A 20,782-nucleotide genomic window follows, 5' to 3' on the forward strand; every position below is an offset into this window, starting at 1 on the left:
GCAGTCAATGATATACTGGCCTGGTTGGCGATTTCCAGGATCTGTCGGCAAAGACTTAGTAGGGTTTCGGACTTTTTGCCCCCTTCGTTGTTGATGTAGGCCACCACTGTTTTGTTGTCGGTTTGAAGGAGTAATTCTGATCCCCTGAGCGTTTGCTCCCGGAGTTGTATGGCTGAGAGTACTGCATACAGCTCTTTTCGGTTGGAGTGCTACGTGGATTGGCGTTTTGTCCATGTACCTGATAGGTGGTACTCGTCTAACTGCGCTCCCCAGCCTGAATCGGCTGCGTCTGTGGTGAGGAAGTGATTTTAGGTTGCCCTGTGAATCTTTCCTGAGGAACCCACCGCTAGAATCCACCACATGATGTCCTCTCGAGCTTGTGGTGGAATCGATGTTGTTTTGTGAGGGTGGCTCCTTGATAATTGAGCGCTCGTAGGTTGTAGACGTCGGCAATGCAACCTCCCCTGTGGAGTGACGAAGGTTGCAAAGTTGAGTCGCCCGAGGAGGCGTTGGGCCTGCCTGAGCGACCAACTGCCTTTTTGGATCTGCAATTGCAGGTGGTGACGAAGTGATGTGCACTTCTCTGTTGATAGATATTTCCGATTGTTGTGAGTATCCCACGTGATACCCAAGAACTCCCGCTGTTGGCTTGGAATCAGACAAGATTTTTTCTTGTTGATTATCCAGCATTGTGCCTGCATGAAATCTATCATATAAGTCAGTTGCGACAGAAGAATCTCTCTGGACTGATTTGCCATCAGAAAGTCGACTAAGTAAGTGACGATTCTCATACCTTTTCCCCGGAGGTGTTCGACCACCCAGTTTGTTAATGAGGCAAACAGTCTTGGTGCTGCCGACAGTCCGAACGGAATGCACGTGAATTGAAGGAGCTCTCCTTTGTAAACTAGCCGAAGAAATCGGCGATGTTGTATAGCTATAGGTACATGTAGGTACGCTTGGCTTAGTTTATTTTTACTAATCAGTCTTCCCTTTGCAGGAATGTTGGGACCTTGAAATGGTGGAACAGTTTGAACGGCCTTGGTTGTAGGAAACCGTTTAGGCGTTTTAGGTTGAATACGGGTCGTTGACTGCCGTCTTGCTTCCTTACTAGGAACAGGGTTGAGAGGAAGCTCGGAGATGGTTCTGCCGATTCCAATACTCTTGATTTCTTCAGTTCCGTGTAGTGATCTCCGGCGATTGTCGCGTTTGGAAATCCTTCTGGAATTGTACGGAAGGCATTATTAGAGGGGGTTTCTTTATAAACTGAATACGGGTTTCCGTTATTATTTTTAATAATGGTGGTGGTGCACCCTTGGCCTGCCAGATTTCCTGTAAATGCTGGAGGCGTCCCCCTTTGAACGTGGTGAGGGAGACCCGGTCACCTGCGTCTAGGGTAAGTGCCCCTCGCACCACCTCGGTTATCTCTGGGAAAACCTCGGTTGGATGGACGTGGGCCTCTCGGCAAGCCACCCCTAACCTGGTCTGGTAGCCTCCTCGTGTATCCCTGCCTCCGAAAGGTGTCCTTGTGTCCACCTGACGAAGTGCTAGGTTGACTCTCCCTGCCCTGGTCAACCACTTTGGTGGTCTGATCGAAGACCTTCTCACGACCCCCACCTCTTTCTAGGAACACTGCCAGTTTATCTTTATTGAAGATATGTTCGGCGCTAGGTGGGATCTTGTAAAGAGCCTCTCGCGTGAAGGTGTCTTTTATAACGGAGAGGATTTTCTTCCGCCTCGTGCCGACACAGGCTAGGGAGCCCAACTGAATGAATACCACCTATCAGGTACGTGGGAACAAGACCAGTTAGCAAGGCATGGCATTCCAATAGGAAGGAAATGTTTGCAATTCAATCTCAGGTACAATCAATCATAGGATCAGATCTGCTTCTGCAGACAGACAACAAAACAGTGGTGGAATATATCAACAACGAGGGCGGCACAAAATCTGTCATCCTCCTAAACCTATGCCGACAAATACTAGTATTTACCAGTCGAGCCAACATCACGTTTACTGCACAATACTTCCGCACAAATTTCAACTACGTGGCAGATCATCTCTCCCGCAGACACCTCATTTCCGAATGACACCTCATTAACACCGCAACCACCCCCCTGTTTCAAAGATGGGGTGTTCCCAAGGTGGATTTATTCGCAAGCGAAACAGCACATTCATTGCAACGTATGTGTCACGAGACGTTACAGACAGTGGCGCGCTGTATCACGAGGCCTTCAGCCGAGTGTAGGACTTCAGACTGGCGTGGATATTTCCCCCACCAAACATACTTCCACGAGTCCTAGCGCACCTGAACTCAGCAAAAGTGGAGTGGACTTACGAAAAAGGGCGATAGTACCTCCTTATACAACGCCTCACCTACATACGACACTAGTAGGTATGGGGACCAACCGTCCACGTCCAAGGACCCAGGACCTGTCCCTTTAACTATGGATAATTTCGGGTGGGGTGAAAATAACATCAAATTGAATGGTGGAAGAAAGGGCACTCCTTACTTCCAGATGGCGGCCTTCGACTCTAAAAACTTACGAACCAGCTTGGAACAAATGGAAGACAATGACATGGGTAACATGAACCTAATGGATCATAATATCCCTCAACCAATGGAATTGGCCAGATACCTAGACTACATGCACAACATGGACGGTTTGTCGTACAACACCATCCTCGTGCATAAGTCAGCCATAGCCACATTTTGCAAACCGATTATCATTGTAGATATCAGCATCAACGTGGTAGTACAACACAATATGTTACAGGCAATTTCGGTACATAAAACGAAACCCGTCAAACCACCGGTTTGGGATCCAGGACGAGTCGTAGATCATCTCAGGAAAACAACACCGGTGGAGTACAACCTATTCGAAACGTCTCGCAGGACAGCTACCTTCTCAGCTGCTTCTCGCATCGGGACGAAGGGTTCATGACCTCACACTACTCAGTAATAGTAGACAATGGATTAGTGGATAAAAGTGACCACATAATTGAATGGCCAATGTTTGGCTCAAATACAGATACCGCCAAGCATCGTCAATCGGCATGGAAGCTAAGCGCTTCCACATGTCAAAACATCGACCCAGTATTCTGGTTACGGAAACTCGTCTGCATGTCAAACCCAAGGAGAGGGGAAGGTGGGGATATTTCGGAATTATCTTTAAGAGGATCACCAAAACCAGCCATCAGGACAGTTATAGGGAATTGGATAAGGTCAGTACTGTTGGAAGCTGGGGTACAAGAACCACCAGGCAATGTCCGCTCAGTGGTGGCTTCCTTAAACTGTAAATATACCCAATAGATGATATCTTAAAGGGAGGTAACTGGCGTAGTGAGTCGACATTTCACGACAACTACCAGAGAACGATGGACACACCACCATCAGAAGGGGAAAAGAACCCAATAACTTCTCTATTCAACAATATACATTAAAAGTCACGATGGTCTATACCTCGTCAATGAATCATTGTCACATATAGGAATTTGGCATACCCAACACCAGGTGATAACAAACAGATATCTAAAGGACTTCAAAGTCAAATTCGAATAATAAAGAAGTTTTACCTACCAATAAAACTCTTATTATTCACGTTGACTTTGAAGTCCAGGTAACTTCTACCTGGTTCCTTGAGTCATATCATAATGAAGACAAAGGGATCCCAAACTCCATACATAAAAAATGGACGCGCGGGTATGACCAGTAAATAAAAACGGAGGAATGACCAACGACAAGAAAAAGGAAAATAAATTAGTAGAATATAACCTCACGCGAAGAAGAAAGAGCAAACCCTATCTCAAGGACTTCAAAGTCAACATGAATAATAAGAGTTTTATTGGTAGGTAAAACTCCTTTCATTTTGTCTACTTGATTTTCTTCTTTTATTATCTATGATAAAATCACATTTACAAAATTGGTATATTGTCTATGAACATAGATAAGATACTTATCTATGAAAGAAATGTCAGAATGAATGTCAACAATTTGACAACAATTTATTCATTTTAGGAATCGGCTATGGTACCTAAACAAAAAGACGTGATAATCCCGTTGTACTCGTATGCGAAATAAAAACATAATAATCTTCCCAAAGCGACTTAACCAACTGACATCCGTGAACCCGTAAGTCGCTAACTCTGTTTACCGGGCATCTCTTGTAGGTAATAAATCGCATCACCTTTCAGACGAAGACATAGATTTTATTCAGGGATGTGTGCTGGTGCGATCTCGGTAAATGTGCCGCAGAGGTGGCCATGAGATTTTACAATTTTCTTTTTTGACCAAACCAAACCTAACCTACCATAACCTAATCTAACCTACCCCAACCTAATATTACCTCATAATATAATCTTAGATTGTGATAATGTTGCATCAAAGTGTATGAAAATTTCAAATTTTCAATTAACGATTATTGGATCGAAAAGCCGATGCGCCGACAGAAATAGGTATTTAATTATAATTATTGCCTACATGGAATAAACTGTTGTCGTAAAAAAATATATATAAAAGCCTATGGCCACCTCTGCGGCACAATTACCGCTATCTCTATTATATTTATCTAAATATAATATTAAAGTGGTATCGACTTTACTACCTTTGTAATTCTTATTAAAAATATATTTAAAAAGGTGCTTATGATAATATGGCAAGTTAACTATAGTCAGTAGTTAAGTAAATCTCTTCCAGCATGTATTTAATGCGCCAAAATATTACTAAATGTAAAATGTAAGTTTAATAGATTTTGAATTTTCTTGATAGATTTCTTTCAAATGTTTCTTTAGTTGAAACTGCGATAAAATGATGAAGAAAAGTAATGGATGTGACGTATGTGGAGATAACGATACGTTAAAATCGTATTTACGGATACCAAAACAGTGTCAAAATGACCCAAAAGATTTAACAAAAAAATTTCATCGACTCTTACAGTTACAAGTAAGTAAATAATTAAGATGTTTTTATTACTAAACCAAAATAAGGTAATAAAAGATTAAATAAAAACCTGAAAGTAACAGTGAGACAAAGTGAAAAAAGGAGATTTTTACGTATGCCAATCGATTGCTATGTTTGTGGGTGTTTAATGCCCCATGGGTCGATGCGATGACGGCATTTGTCCAGCAGTTGTCCACTCGCTAAGTGACGTGTCCAACCCTTTTCCATTTCATCTACTTAGTCTCTATCAAATCACGTACTCTTGTCTGCTTCCTTATCCATTGGTTATGCCCAACACACACCTTTCCATGCCACGTTTCATTATTTGTAATTTTTGGATTTTTTTTACATTAAGAGTCCATGTTTCAAATTCATATGTGAGCATTGGTAGCACACATTGGTTGAACACGAACCGGAGTGCTCGATAATTTTCCGAAAATGTTAACATATTTTCTAATTTTATGTATACCTATTTCATATAAATATGTATGTTAGATTTTTTGTTACGTGTATCTATCTCAGATGGCCAACTTAATTTTTCCATAAGACAGCGATAATCTCCGAGATTTCATGACCCGGAACTGCGCTCCAAGTCATTTCGGAGGCCTACCTTTATGCTTAAGACACAATGTGAGGTCACTTTTGAAGATACTATTCATCCACCCAAATGCACACCGGTAAAAGATAAACCTACATGATTATTCAATGAGATTTTTAAAAATATCCCATTTAAATGAAATATTATGCCACTGTTGCACTTATTAAAATTATTGTTCTGTAACTTCAAAGCAACAGTGGAATAACTGAGATAACTCACTGTTGCTTTTAGGTATCTATATCATTAAATAAATTGTACAGAGTAATACCAGGCCTGGGCAAACTACGACCCGCCAAGTATTTCTGTGGGACCCACATGCTTTAATTGTATTTCTGAAAAAAGCTAACCTTTTTTCTACATTTTAGCGGTTTTTTAAAAATAAAATTTTAATATCCATGAATTGCACCGTCGAGAAGAAATCTGCAAATTTTAGAACACTCATAAATCGGACAAATTCGAACAACTTACAGATTCCGCTAGAAAAATGTTGATTATTTTTGCATCAACCTACATAATAAATGTGAACAAACATTTTCAATAATCAGTTTTAGGAATCTTAACTACAAAATTAACACCTGGAATTAAAAAAATGTTGAAAAATGTAAAACAGTTTCATTCTTCTCATTAAATTGTTGACTATTAGAGAATCATTTATTTTTTTATGTGGAAATTCCTTATCCATGATAATAAAATAATGTATGTCTCAAAAAAGAAGGTATTTTACTTACGGCCGCCGTTAAATAACAGTATTGCTCAGGCCTGGTGTAATACTGTTAATTAAAATTTGCCTACCACCATGGGCCATTGCTGCATTTGATTTTGTCATTGACTGGTCGAACCGTTTGTTTATTATCAGTGTAATCCAACTTCTTATGTGTTAATAAATTTTAAATTTCTCAAATTGTTCTGATATATTACGTTAATTTTGATTTTTTTTTTTAATGTTAAAAATATGAATTTTGGCTTGTTTTCCAATATTTTTTTTTGATCATATGGACCTAAAATAAAATTATAGGAGAATAATATTATGTTATTTAGGTGTTAATGCATTTTTTGTCACAGGGAGTTGTGGAGTTAAAGAACTTTGGAAATATTTGCACAAATTGCTTCGAAAGGATTAACTCTCTCTTTGATTCACTCACTGAAATGAAAACCATGTACTTAAAAACACAGAATCAACTTAAAACCTTTCTTGAAGAGGATAATAAGAAATTATCGGCAGAGTTTAGAAAATCATGGATTCCTAACAGCACCGAGCCAAATGAACCAATTCAAGATGAATCTGGTGGATATAGAAGTATCGGTAAGTACTTAATGAGAATATTTCTGGTGTCCCGTTGCCTCGAAAAATGTATGACTGATAAGTACATACCTACCTATGCACTATAACTCCCATATCGTCGCTTAAGAAACAACACCGCGGAAGTCAATTAATTAAAATTTTCAGGGGCAAACAAAAACCGTCTCAAAAAATTGAAAATTGATACCTTTTAACTTATTTTTTTTTGTGTTTAGTTAAAAAAAGGTATCAATTTTTGAGACGGTTTTTGTTTGCCCCTGAAAATTTTAATTAATTGACTTCCGCGGTGTTGTTTCTTAAGCGACGATATACTACCTTTTTTCTAAAAGTTACTCCTCGCCATTGGTATGCGATAGCATATTTTTGCACATATATACTCAAAATTATATGAATTACGATTATATCATGGCTTCGGTGATCTGCATAACTTCAAATGCCTCTGATCTGATATTCAATAATACTACGCACTAACGAGACTTAGAGTGTATGTATGACAGTTGGTCGTCTTCATGATTGAGGTAATCACGAAGAGACGTTTTACGTGGCTGGGACATGTGTTCTGGATGCCGCCAAAGAATGCGACACTTCGTACCCTTGTGGCACAATGAAGAACCAAAAACTATGCCACGGTTTTTCATCCCATATTGACTCTTGAATGAGCTATAAATCAATATGCCTTTATAAATCATAAACCGAAAACATGCACATATATGAATGATGAATTTTAGACAATCACAACAGACTAAATAGTTATTATCTCTTGTAAGACCTGGCATATAACTGACATTCAAATTGCGAAATGCATATTTTTTCTATTAACGTAGAATTAATAAAATAGATGGATGAACCAATTTTATTTTTAAAAATCTACAATTATGTATGATTTACCTAATGAAGAAGAAAAAAAATATTTTAAATTTTTTTGACTGACTCCACGATGCCCGAGCGGCTTAAGCTTCGGCCTATAATGTTGTGAGTCCCAGGTTCGAATCCTGTGTCTGGCGAGTACACATTTTGTTTTTCAATTCGTGTTTGAGTCAGAGTATGGACCTAATAGATTGAGCAAGTGGCTGACTTCTCGTAAAAACAAAAATCTGTTAATACAATCCTCCACTTTGTGAAGGCCCATATAATATGTAAGTTTATTAGGATCAGAGATGGTTTAAAAATTTTTTTTTTTTTTAACCTGCCTCCTTTCATATAATTGACTGGCAATATCTCTGACGGAATGCACGTCCAATCCTATACTAACGAATTACAGCAGCCTTTCAGCATTGGTGCTGTATATACGATACCGTCCATCAGTGTGTACGTGTATTCTAGATTCTGACTACTATTTAATTATAACACACACAGATGGGTCTGTTGGTTTGTTACTGATATATTCAATAATATAATTATTATAAATTAATTTTCTTAAGAAAATATGTAGGTCTTTTCCACTGGACCAGACATGATATGGAGGACACTTTCTTATACTGATGTCGGAGAATGTCAATATCCTCAATGATGTAGCTGTTATTTTAATGTTCACTAAACATTTCCAGAAGGTAAATATTTTACCGATCCTGTGATCGAAAAGGTGACCGAATCAGGCATGTCGAAGGATGAGTACACAGAGCCTGAATGGTTGTCAGATGTGGAAACCCTTTCTGATAATCTTGAAGTAAAAATGGAATCCGACCTGGAAATACATCACTCTACCGCTGATGAAAATGTAATCAATATAACAAATGGTGTAAAAACTGATAAAACAAAATGTAAAAACAATACCAGGTAAGCTATGCTTATTTCTTATTCTCATCTTCTGTTCGGTCTTCATTATTTCCTAATTGCATTCATAATCATGAGTGGAGCAATTTAACCATCGGTATGATTGTAGATACAATTTCTAATGCGATTACTGTTATGATTGCTTTTGATAATAACTGTACTCTGGACTTACATCAAACGTATTGCATTGCTTTCTCTCTCTCTCTTCGGCGCCCGTCCGACTATGTATTTTTTTGTGCCAAAATTATGAAACTTCACAGTATTGTAGTATGTTTTTAAAGTGAAAAATTAGTAGATACTTAAAACATAATGTCTCATATATATTTTGGACCTAGATAGGAAAAAATGAAATGTATAATCCCTGAGCTTTATCAGGTACTACATCTGATTTTTCACTTTTACTCCATAATAACATTGTTACTATAATAATACGTTAAATATAGTATTTGATATGAAATTGATAACTGTTTCTTTTCCAATGATTTAAATATTAAAAAGAATTTTAATATGTGGCGGATATCATTCATTTTAACTTTATATTATTTTATTTATTCATCAGCATAATTTCCATATCGTAATGTGAAAGAGTTTAAATTATTTTATTTTCTTTTTGTAGGATAAATAAACGAGGTGTAGCTTATATCAACGCATCAGAAGTTCACGTATTCCTAAATAAGAGTGGAAGCTACGAATGCGATCTCTGCAAAATAAGTTTTAAATGGCGGCACACGGCTGAGCATCACGTCCGATCACAACACACCAAAGAAAAACCTTTCAAATGTCCTACATGCAAGAAAGGATTCACCGCCTCTCATTATTTAAACAGACACGTTTCATGTGTTCACGAAAAAGTTAAATTTACTTGCCAGGTAATAAACAAATACACATTAATAAATTAATACTCTATACTGTCAATTCTTGTACAGTGGAATATTAATTATCCGGACCTCGATTATTCATATTTTATATGAGCATCAGAAAAATGCATGGATACTTTGTAATTTTTTTAATGAATGGGATACAAAGTGTTTATTCCAGAAGTAACTACTTCTACTACTTCACCCTGTTACGTTATAGAATCTTAGGTTAGGGCAAACACCCTCAGAGTAATGATACATAGAGAACGGCTATTGTTCGGCAAAATGAAACCGTGTTTCTTGCGTATAACGCACAGTAGAACCTCGATTTTATTATTATCAACTTAACTATGAAACGTTATACTATCATGTTGCTTACCGGCTTACGGCTACCAAATTTAAACACAACATAGTTAACCATATTATGTTCTACTAAAATAACTACCACTTTATATTTAACAGAAAAACAATAAATTTCAGCAACAAGTGCTCGCAGTTTTTAAATGAATGTAATCAGTCAAATCCTTATTTACCGGCGACGTTCACAAAAAATATTTAATTCAGCTGTAGAAATTTTATCGTACTCTAACGCATAGTGCGGAGATATACGCATGCCGAATGCCTACTCACTCGCACTTATGGTTCGTTTTTGTTCAGGCCTTGGTTATACCACATTCCTAGGTCGATTGCAGTACTTAGTTTTTGACTATCCCGATTTATAATATCCAGATTACATTCATTTCAAACATGTCAGTATACTCAACATGCAACTGTGGAAACTTTTACTATTCAACAAAGGCGTTCTGATTTTTTACTGTTAAAAAACACGTATCTTAATACTTCACGCAGTATTGATAACTAATTTGGACTTTAATAGTGACCAAAAAGTTTGTATTCATCAGATGGTGTTTGTATTTTTATTTAGAAATGTGGCCTGAAGTTTCCCCGTCGATATATTCTGGCTGCCCACGAGAAAGTGCACGAAGGTCCTCCTTCTCTGTCTTGTCCACACACCAAGTGTTTGAAGAAGTTCTATGCAGAGCATGTTTTGAAAGCTCATTTATTAAACAGTCACTCAGGTAATGAATTTAACTCTTATTTTGTTTCATTAAGTTTTCCTTTTAATAGAAGTGGTAAAGATCTACCTGTCGCTTTGTGGATGTAGTGGACTAGAATTCTTATGTGACAATATATATACAGTCGAACTTGGTTATTACGATCACGGACATAGTGAGATCTCGGATGTAATGAGGAAACATTCGTTGACAATTTAAGTTCATGATTTTCTCCATACATTTATTCACTTTTATAACGAGCCACTTATCGGATATACCGAGCAAAAATATCGTCAAAAACTTTCTTAAAACTGTTGATGTGTCGATCGTTTAAAAACCATTTCGACCCTAAGCAATAAAATCTTACAGTAGACAGATGCCTTGATTAAACTCTGCCTAAACCAAACCATAATAGTTTAGGTATGTTATGGATGATCTGACAAAAATATTGCACACCTTTTCAGTTATATTCCTTTTCATTGAATTAAGAATTCATATTACAGATAGTGGGTTGTTTTTTTTAAAATTCATTTTGCCCTGCTTATACTATAACCATAATCGATAAAAAATATTCTATCTATAAAATATCTAAAATTTTATATGGTTCAATGGAATAATTTTAGCTATTTTATAGATAAACGAATATTTTTTGACTATTACCTACTATGGCTTGGATTTGGTAGGGTTTAATTGAATTTTACAAACTAACAAACACACTACACATTATAAGTCTTAGTTTAATGAAAACAAATATGTTTGACTGACAAAGTTTAGTGGGGATTATTTATGTCGAATCTTAACAGCCTACTTCCACCCTTCGCCACTGGAACACATGTTGATATGTTCATGATTTGACTAAAATGAGTTATTAAATGCAGCTTTATTTCTGTTTTCATATTCCATCTATCGGAGCAGACTGGTGACATTCATATAATGACATATTTTTTTGGCAATACAGCGTATAAAAATCCTTATAATAAATATTCATGGAGCACACTGGCCACTGCTTCAATGAAATGTAATGTGTCACTAAATTTGAAAACCTGCTATAACACTTTTTCACTATTTTGAGAAAATCAATAAAAACATTTTTAACCAAAAAGGTTTTTGAATGTTACACGTAGTGTTATAGCGTGAATTGATAGACGCATTGATTTTGTTTCATAAATGACGGATGAGCGGATTTTGAAAGAGGCGATAAAATTTTCATGTAGAGATTTTAATAACGGATCCATTGATATATTATATATCTTGATTATTTAAAAAAAGTGTTATAGCGGGTTTTGAAATTTAGCGACACAAATCAAGGTACACCATTACAATATTAAAAAATCCATTGATAATATCGAATAATTGTGATTTTTTTCAGCCAAGGATTTGATGTGCGACCAATGTGGAAAGAAATTTCGAACGAGTGCTCGCTTGATGAATCACCGTCAGAGGCATGACGACAAACGTCTCAAATGCCCTCACTGTCCCAAACTATTTTCTGTGAAAACCGATCTGTTTGTTCACATGAAATATCACAAAGAAGCGTTACCATGGCGATGCGGGGCATGCAATATGTTTTTCAAAACTACCCGTGGCCTACAAAATCATTTTGCCATTTCACATGGCGAACGAGTCAGCAGATTAGAACTATACATGATATTTAACTCTGCTCAAAGAAGTTAACTACCCTTTTATAATCACAATTTCTAAATAAAATCTTCATTTTATTGAATGTCAAATTTATTACGGGTAATAAACATTATTATTGATTTAAAATGTTTTCACAGGCTAGACAGATCACTAATTTTATTATATCTAGGGCTGTGATTGAAAAATCACGTTTCTAGAATTCTCGAGAAATAATCAGAGAAGGCCATAGATTTTTATAATGATAATTTTCCAAAATTTTGAGAATTACTATTTCTTCAGATATCATCAATGAGCTTTTTGAGAATTCAAGAAATTCTCACTGACTATGCTGCCCAAGAAAATCTGATATCTCAGTTATAACGACAGGAAAGTTAAAAAAAAAGGTCTCAATTTTCATTGTGGTAGGAATTTGTTCAATATCTTGAGAAATCACAAGCTCTAATTATGCCTCACTATCAATGGCGGCTGGGCCTATGTCAAATGGTCAATGACCCTCCAAAAATAAATATCTTACAATCTATGTACAATGTCAATTATAATTATTAATATCGGCTAAAACGTCAACATGAGACGCACGCTAGTCCCAGAAGTATCCGATGTGACATATAGACGGCAGATGTTGTTTGATAATAATGACCATGCTAGAAAGTACCAACCTTATAAAACTTTAGTTTGAAGTTTGACGACGCTTGAGCACAGGCATTTCAAAAAGTGCTGTACATCACATATTGACTGAAAATTTGGAGATGAGAAAGCTGTGCGCAAGGTGGGTGCCGCGATTACTCACAATGGAACAAAAACGGCATCGTGAGGATGTTTCAATCGAGTGTTTGGCGAAGTTTCACAGCAATAAAGCAGAGTTTTTGCGTCTATTCATAACCATGGATGAAACATGGGTCCATACTTCACAGCTGAGACGAAGGAACAGTCAAAACAATAGACTGATAGGGGTGAATCGGCTCCAAAGAAGGCAAAGACAGTTCCATCTGCAGGCAAGATCATGGCGTCAGTTTTTTGGGTTGCGCGTCGTTTCATCAGGACAATGCACCAGTTCACACATCCGTTATCGCGATGGCCAAAATCAATAAGTTAAAGTTCGAATTGCTTCCTCACGCACCCTATTCGCCAGATTTAGTCCCCTCGGATTATTTCTTGTTTCCAAACTTGAAAAAATGGCTCGGTGTTGCCACAGTGAATGATTTATAACATTTTTGTGAAGTTTTATAGCATTGGCGACGGTTTATTTGTTTGAACTGACACTTAGATTTAAAATTTCTAATTCGGTGAATTATATTTTAAACGAAATAAAGAATAACACATTTAACAATGATAAGTGTCTACAAACGAAGATGTTAGGCAGATACATGCCTGAAATGAAAATAGTTCAGACATCGAAAGAGAAGAGCAAAGATGTGAACAGATATTTTTTGTGAGTAGATTTGTGGTTGCGATAAAAGAAATTAATTTTTTTATTTTCATTGTTTAATTTTTCATTGCAAAAATGAAAAGCAATGGACAGAATTTTGTGTTGGTGATTTAAAACATCTTAAAGAAAAAATAAAAAAGCATAGCAATTCTACAGCACACATATTAAATAATTCTATGAGTTTTGTTTTATTAGGAATTATTGCGAATTCAGTTAGACAGCGCTTACCGTAGATCAATCGCTGAATACAATGAAACCGTCGATAAAAGTCGTTTCATTTTAACAAAATTTTTAAAGTGCATTCAATTTTGCGGATCGTTTGGGCTGGCCTTACGAGAAAGAGTCTGATAATCCTGGTATATTTCGTGGATTAATAAATTTCATGCAGGAAATAGATATTGTTTTGAAGGACCATTTAGATAGGTCAACTTCATTCAAAAGAATTTCGAAGACTATCCAAAATGAATTACTAAATTCAATATTAAAAGTCACTCTAGAAGAAATTAGATGTGTCATAAAAAAGTCTAATTACGTAGCAATTCAAGTTGATGAAACGACAGACAGCTCCACAAAAACGCAAATGGTTTTCGTTATAAGATATTTAAAAGACAATACAGTATGATATAAAATAATATATTCAAAATTCCGCCAATCCTCACTATACCGTCGTTCGTTATATGGGTTTTCTCGATAGATTTTTTATATATACGGTCAAAAAAATACTTTTCAATGTCTTTGATATTGGTAAAATTACTGTTTAATGGAAATATTTGGACTGGATGCTGGACAATAACGAGTTTTGAACACCTGCATAAAAAAATGCGACAAAAGCACTTCTTCACTTCAAACAAAAATGAACATCCTACTTTAAATTGATGAAAAACAAAAAAAAAGCATTCAATATTAATAGAAATATGATTTGGAAATAAATAAAATACAATTTCAACTGAGACTTAGATTTCTACAATTGGAATCAATTCTCCGAAAATTGTAAGGTTTTGTATGAAAGTAAATGTTGACAACTTTCCAGGAATATAATATTGTCTCGATCGTTAAGTATGAAATATTGAAATAATGACATTGGTACATTGTGGAATAAATATTTTTGAAAGAAAACCAGTATTTTATTTCAAGTATTACTGACATTTTTACTTATCAATGTAATGCTTTATTTTTATCAGTGTGTTCATACAGAGATAACACAAAACGTTATCATTTGATTGTAATGTGTGTACACCTATTGATACAATATGCACAAAGATGTCTTGAAAAACTATATTTAATTTAAATGGAGCCTACTAGAGAAAATGGTAATAATATATAATATTTTCATAGATGTAACTGTCTTCAATTACTCATTGCCTACTTAATTAAAACTATTGTAAACGCACCTAACCTTACAAATCAACACAAATTTCAAAGTCACAGTATACATACATAAAGTTACTGTACATGGGACTTATATTCAAACCTTTTCAAGATAGTATAAAGTTTAAATACAGAATTGAAAAAGAATGTATTATGTAAACCTAATATAAACCAAAGATGTTTGAAAAAACCTTCTATAGAGAAGAAACCTAAATGTATGAAATTGAAGCAAAGAAGCACTTACATGGTCTACTGACAGCTACAGGCAACTTCACATTGTGAGTTCATTTGAAGAGAACTTCAGACTTTTTACTATGGCATTGTGCTGTAATTTCAGATTCAACCAATTATTTAAATACATGATTCTATGTGCAGCAGTGAAGGGTGGAGATTCAACATAATAGTGCACATTAAACTTTGATAGACATACCTACTTATTTCATTCATTCAATCATTGAAATTGCAGATGGTATCAGTTAGTTTTTAAAATAATTCAATTAAACCCTGCGTAGACCAAACCATAATAGTACAGGTGGGCTGTGGACATCTGACAAAAATGATGCACACTTTGTCAGTCATACCTACTTATTTGTTTTCATTGAACGAATAAGTACAAATTATTGCAGATGGTTTTTAAAATTCAATAAAACCCTCCATAGCAAACCATAATACTTAAAAAATACTCTATCTATAAAATATTTAAAATGACCTATGATCTAATGGCATAATTTTAAATATTTTGTAGATAGAAGAATATTTTTTTATCTAATCTATTATGGTTTGCTTTAGACAGAATTTAATTGAATTTTAAAAACTAACCGATACCATCTGCAATTTTCATCAGATCTCCACAGCCTACCTCCACCCTTCGCCAGTGCCACTAATGTGCAGATATATTGCCAAAATAAGCTTTGAAAAGCTTTCTCGTTTCTCGAGAATAATTTATTTTTTAGAAATATTGAGAATCTCCTTTCACGAGAAATCGATAATGAGATTTTCGAGAATTTCACCAATTATAATATATTCAATCCGCGAGTCTGGATTCTGTAATTGAATTTTGATGGAAAAAATGTTTGTCGGATGCTAAAGAAATCTTAATGAGATATCAACAAACCATTCTCAAAAATCAAATATTCTTTATTTTGAGATTAATTCACCCGTTATGCCCTCACTCCTTCATGTTTATATTCCTGACTTATATACGAGGGTGGGTCAATAATTCCTTAGAAAAAAGCATTAAAACAGTTTTTATTTTTGTATTTTTTTTTATTTCTCAACATAATCTCCTTGGAGCTCAATACACTTGGTTAGACGTTTCTCAATTTTTTTTAAACCGTCAGAAAAATAAGTTTTCGGAAGGTCCCCAAAATAAGCATTTGTCCGATCGATGACTTCTTCATTTGAAAAAAAACGTCCACTTAGCCATTTTTTTAAGTTTGGGAAAAGGAAAAAGTCACTGGGGGCTAAATCTGGCGAATACGGTGGGTGGTCGACCAATTCGAACTTCAATTCTTCAATTTTAGCCATTGATCGTAAACATGTGTGAACACGGGCATTGTCCTGATGAAAGAGGATTTTTTTCCTGTTTAAATGAGGCCGTTTTTCTTCAATTTTGTTTTTTAGCTGGTCCAATAAAGATGCATAATAATCCCCTGTTATTGTTTTTCCTTTTTCCAAATAGTCAACGAAAATAATTCCACGTGCATCCCAAAATACAGTAGCCATAACCTTACCAGCTGATTTTACGGTTTTCGCCTTCTTTGGACATGGTTCGCCTTTCGCAATCCACTGCTTTGACTGTTCTTTCGTCTCGGGAGTATAGTGGTGTATCCATGTTTCATCTACAGTCACAAAGCGACGAAAAAATTCATCCGGATTGCGTTGCATGAGCGACAACAGGGCTTTAGAGGCCACCACCCTATTGCGTTTATTGTCGACTGTGAGCAAACGCGGCACCCATCTTGCAGAAATATTTTTCATGCCCAATTTGTCATGTAAAATAGAAATGACGCTACCTTTTGAGATCCCTGTAACCTCAATTATCTCAGTCAACTTTAATCTTCGGTCACTTAACACCATATCGTGGATTTTATTGATCATTTCTGGTGTAGTCACCTCTACAGGACGTCCTGAGCGTGGTTCATCCTTTGTTGATGTACGACCACGTTTAAATTCATTTAACCAGTTATAAATAGTTGCAAGTGAAGGAGCAGATATGCCGTGAACTAAATCCAACTCATTTTTTATTTCCTTTGCTGTTAACCCTTTTATATTAAAATGTTTAATAACAGCTCTAAACTCAATTTTCTCCATTTTTGTAAACAAGCAAATTTTTTTTTTAAATGTACGAGAAACACACAACAACCCGACCAATCTGATTGAAACTTCGCAGCATACTGAATCGGTAGTGCCGCTGCATGAAAACAAACCGCTTACAGTACTAGTCGCGCCACCTGTCGGCTTTTCTAAGGACTTATTGACCCACCCTCGTATCTTAATTTTAAAATTTAAATAACATGCCTATTGTGAATGTCACGATGTTAAAGTGAATAAATTTTAATTGAGCAAGAAAATGGATGAAAAATATCTCATGTACAAAAACTAGTTTATTATCATCATTTAAGGCACTATAACCCTTGGGGGGGTCGTGGCCTATTCCAGAAACTCTCTCCAACCCGAATCCAATCACTGCAGCTTTCCACTCCCGTTGGCTGAGCATCTACCTCGATGCAGACCAGCCATCTCAGCCATGGCCGTCACGACTTCTATTGCCTTCGGGAAATGTGTACATAGCCCACTTTGATGGTAGCTTCTCTAGTATTTTATGCATGCAGCTGATTCAGTGATTTTTCACATGCCACATGATCTTTATGCCCACATAAATAATTAAAACAAGATATTACATATAGGTACAAGCTGCATTCAACACCGGTTTTAGTGCTAGGCCAATTCATATCGAGGTCCAAAAAAACATAATTCTAATTAAGAAAAAACCACTTCGAAAATCGCTTATAATCAAAATTTAATATTGAACATTTCAGACAATAGACATGAGAAGAAAAGTGTCGGTGTTTTTAATTTGTGAAAATCTGGATAAACTTTATTATGGATCGCATGAGCATCTGATCCATTTTAAACTGTGTCAGCTCTCCCATTTTCCAAAATGATGTTTAATTTTATTTAACCTAAATTTGTTTTTTACAGAAAAATCTAACAGTTGCTACAAATGGATGATATTTACCATAATGTTATTGATAATTCTGTTACTAATTGGGCTTTCATTTTTATCAAATACAAGGCATATCCTTTTATATGTTCTGCTTGGATTTTTAATAGTGTGTATCATAATGACAATCATCATTACTGAAGTATGTCACCGAAAGTCAATTCAGCGGAGAGACGAATCAATAATTTTTGGGAATCCACATTTTACTGTAAGAAAAATACTTATTCAAATAATATAGCACCTTTTTTAGAAGTATTTCTGTATTATAAGTTATATAAATCTGGGAGGAGGCCTAAAAAACCAACATGTGAGTGAAAGTTTTCAGAAGTGCTTTGTCAGAAAGCTTTGAGTTGATGGTAAGAGGTATGGTGGTTGAAGTCAAATGGAATAAACTCTGGAATTTAATCGTCGAATGTACTAGTATGGAGCCACTTTGCCAGTGTTTGCTTTATAGGTGATGAGGCAAGTATACAGACCTCGATTTTCCAGATTATCAATTATCCGTTCATCAGTTTTGTATAATTAGAATGATTAGCATGATTTCTAAAAAATTGAGAAACTTGACATTTTCAAAATTTACAATGAAAAAGGATTTTTCTCAAAATTCAGAAGCCTCCAAACTTTTTTGATTCATGCCTGCAATCTTGCAACTTGCAGGATAATACATGTTTACACATGCATTTTCTTGTTATGGCCGCAACAATACGTACTATCAGCAGTAAATCCATGCACGTGTAAACGGGCTATAACTGTTACGTTCACTCACATCCTTTAAAAGTTGTTCTAAAACTACTTTATTAACAACCATAATAACTGCATAAGTACCTATGTTTTTTGATTGTATATTTTCTATCATTGTTCTATTATTCTATCTACTTAACTGATTTCATAATGTCTTCCGTGTTCGTCTTTTATCAGGACTAGTTAAACGGGGTATTAAGTTAATCATTTGTTAAAATCTGCATACCTACATGATAATATGAATACACAATCAATCGAAATATTAAGGTAAATACTCCACCTACCAGAGGCACCTAGCGGGAAAATACAAAGTTTGCAATTTGGGACATTTTTTTGAGAATTCACATTTTAAATTGTTTTAATTAATAAACATGTATCTAAAAACATTAAAAAGAAGATATTTTTGATTTAAAGTCAAAGATAACCTAACGATTAAAAGAAAACATTACAGTTTCACAGCAATATAAGGAGTTGGTCGTTAGGCATTTGCTCTATTCATATTATTCAGGTGATGAAAAAAATAAGAGGGAGGAGTAAATATCACAAGCACACATGCCCTTATTTATATTTTTTTAATCTATCAAAATAGATTAAATGTCAAAATACGGGAACTCTCAAACTTATACCAAAGATATTTATGTTTACTTTAATAATTGAATCCGAATACTAATACCTATGTACAGTAAAAACAAAACAATGATTCGGTTCGTGGATTGTATCTGTACGAATACGTATACCATCGTCAGCGCTATAAGTACATTGGCTGCCAGGTAATTAGTAGCACTAGTAGGGGTAAACATCCACACGCACACTATCGACCAACCCAGTGATGCCAACCGTACTATAATTATAGTACAATACTATAATTTGAATTCCACAAAAAATGTAAAATACTATAATTTTACACCAAATATACCAAAATACTATAATTTTAAAGGATTCAAGACGAAAAATGTTCCTGTACTATATATTTTTTGGAAATACTATAATTTTTACGCCTTTGTACTATAATCAGCAGAGAAAAAGATGGCAACACTGGACCAACCGAATCATTGTTTGTTTTTACTGTACTTTCTAATTAATTGAAAACTTTTAGGAGGCCAGACAATCACTATCAGACTCAACATTCAACAAAAGACAGTCTGAAAGAAGTTCATGGACTTTTGTCAATATCAAAAAAATGACAATTCGACAAACTACACCTACATAATAGAGTATTATTATTAAATATTAGAAAGTATTATTTAGAAACTAAAAGATTTGTATTATTATTTATGACAACTTATTTTAATAAAGCATGTTTTTAATAAGCTTTATCAACTTTTATTGTATTATCATGAATACGTCTTTCTGATTTAATTATAATATCTACTAGAATTCTGATACTTGCAACATTTCAAGTATTGACGTAACTTATGCTGATGTCCCGTGGGGGTAGGCAAGTCATGCGATGCTTAGGGACGACACATTATTAAGGGCAGCAAATGCAGGAAAGAATATGAATATTACATCCTTTTGAGAGCAGTAGCGGGTTTGCAAGAAGCATAAAAATCCTAGCAACCTATCCTACTTTTTTTTGTAATACCTAATGGCGGGACAAAATTTTCACAAAGGGGCATCCAAACCTCCTCAGACCTCCATGTACTAATAAAGAACCCGATGTTTGAAAGTAGGTTTCGTGGACATGCTATTATCATCGGTGGATGATGTGTGTCTAATGTATTTTTGTTGTAGAAAATATATAAGTAATAAAATAGGTAGATGGGTAACCTAACAAATTTTCGCACAATTTGAGACTTAAAAATATACAACAACATTATGCGCAAAGATTTTAGGCTTCAAGCCTACCGTATTGCATTCATT

The 20,782-nt window shown here is 35.3% G+C and overlaps 1 protein-coding gene and 1 long non-coding RNA gene across 2 annotated transcripts; both read left to right on the plus strand.

Moving 5' to 3' along the window:
- Positions 1-3,923: 3,923 nt before the first annotated feature.
- LOC147075655 (uncharacterized) lies at positions 3,924-14,692 on the plus strand. The gene is made up of 7 exons (XM_085941957.1): positions 3,924-4,127; positions 4,787-4,937; positions 6,595-6,835; positions 8,380-8,608; positions 9,222-9,474; positions 10,388-10,541; positions 11,887-14,692. The coding sequence occupies exons 2-7, from the start codon at positions 4,803-4,805 to the stop codon at positions 12,189-12,191; spliced, it is 1,317 nt and encodes a 438-aa protein (XP_085798083.1). The 5' UTR covers positions 3,924-4,127; positions 4,787-4,802; the 3' UTR covers positions 12,192-14,692.
- A 100-nt stretch (positions 14,693-14,792) lies between these two features.
- LOC147075656 (uncharacterized) lies at positions 14,793-20,157 on the plus strand. Its single transcript, XR_015069951.1, has 3 exons — positions 14,793-14,894; positions 18,157-18,386; positions 20,016-20,157. It is a non-coding gene; the product is annotated as an uncharacterized LOC147075656 (long non-coding RNA).
- Positions 20,158-20,782: the final 625 nt, after the last annotated feature.

This window comes from Rhyacophila brunnea, unplaced genomic scaffold (genome assembly GCF_057557595.1).
Source record: "Rhyacophila brunnea isolate RB1 unplaced genomic scaffold, BYU_Rbru_1.0 scaffold_14, whole genome shotgun sequence".
NCBI lineage: Eukaryota > Metazoa > Arthropoda > Insecta > Trichoptera > Rhyacophilidae > Rhyacophila > Rhyacophila brunnea.

Bases quoted from the DNA above. Each gene is read 5' to 3' on its own strand.
- LOC147075655 (XM_085941957.1), top strand. From the start codon at position 4,803: ATGATGAAGAAAAGTAATGGATGTGACGTATGTGGAGATAACGATACG. The intron at 4,938-6,594 runs GTAAGTAAATAA...TTTTTGTCACAG, and splicing joins ATCGACTCTTACAGTTACAA to GGAGTTGTGGAGTTAAAGAA. The intron at 9,475-10,387 runs GTAATAAACAAA...ATTTTTATTTAG, and splicing joins AAGTTAAATTTACTTGCCAG to AAATGTGGCCTGAAGTTTCC.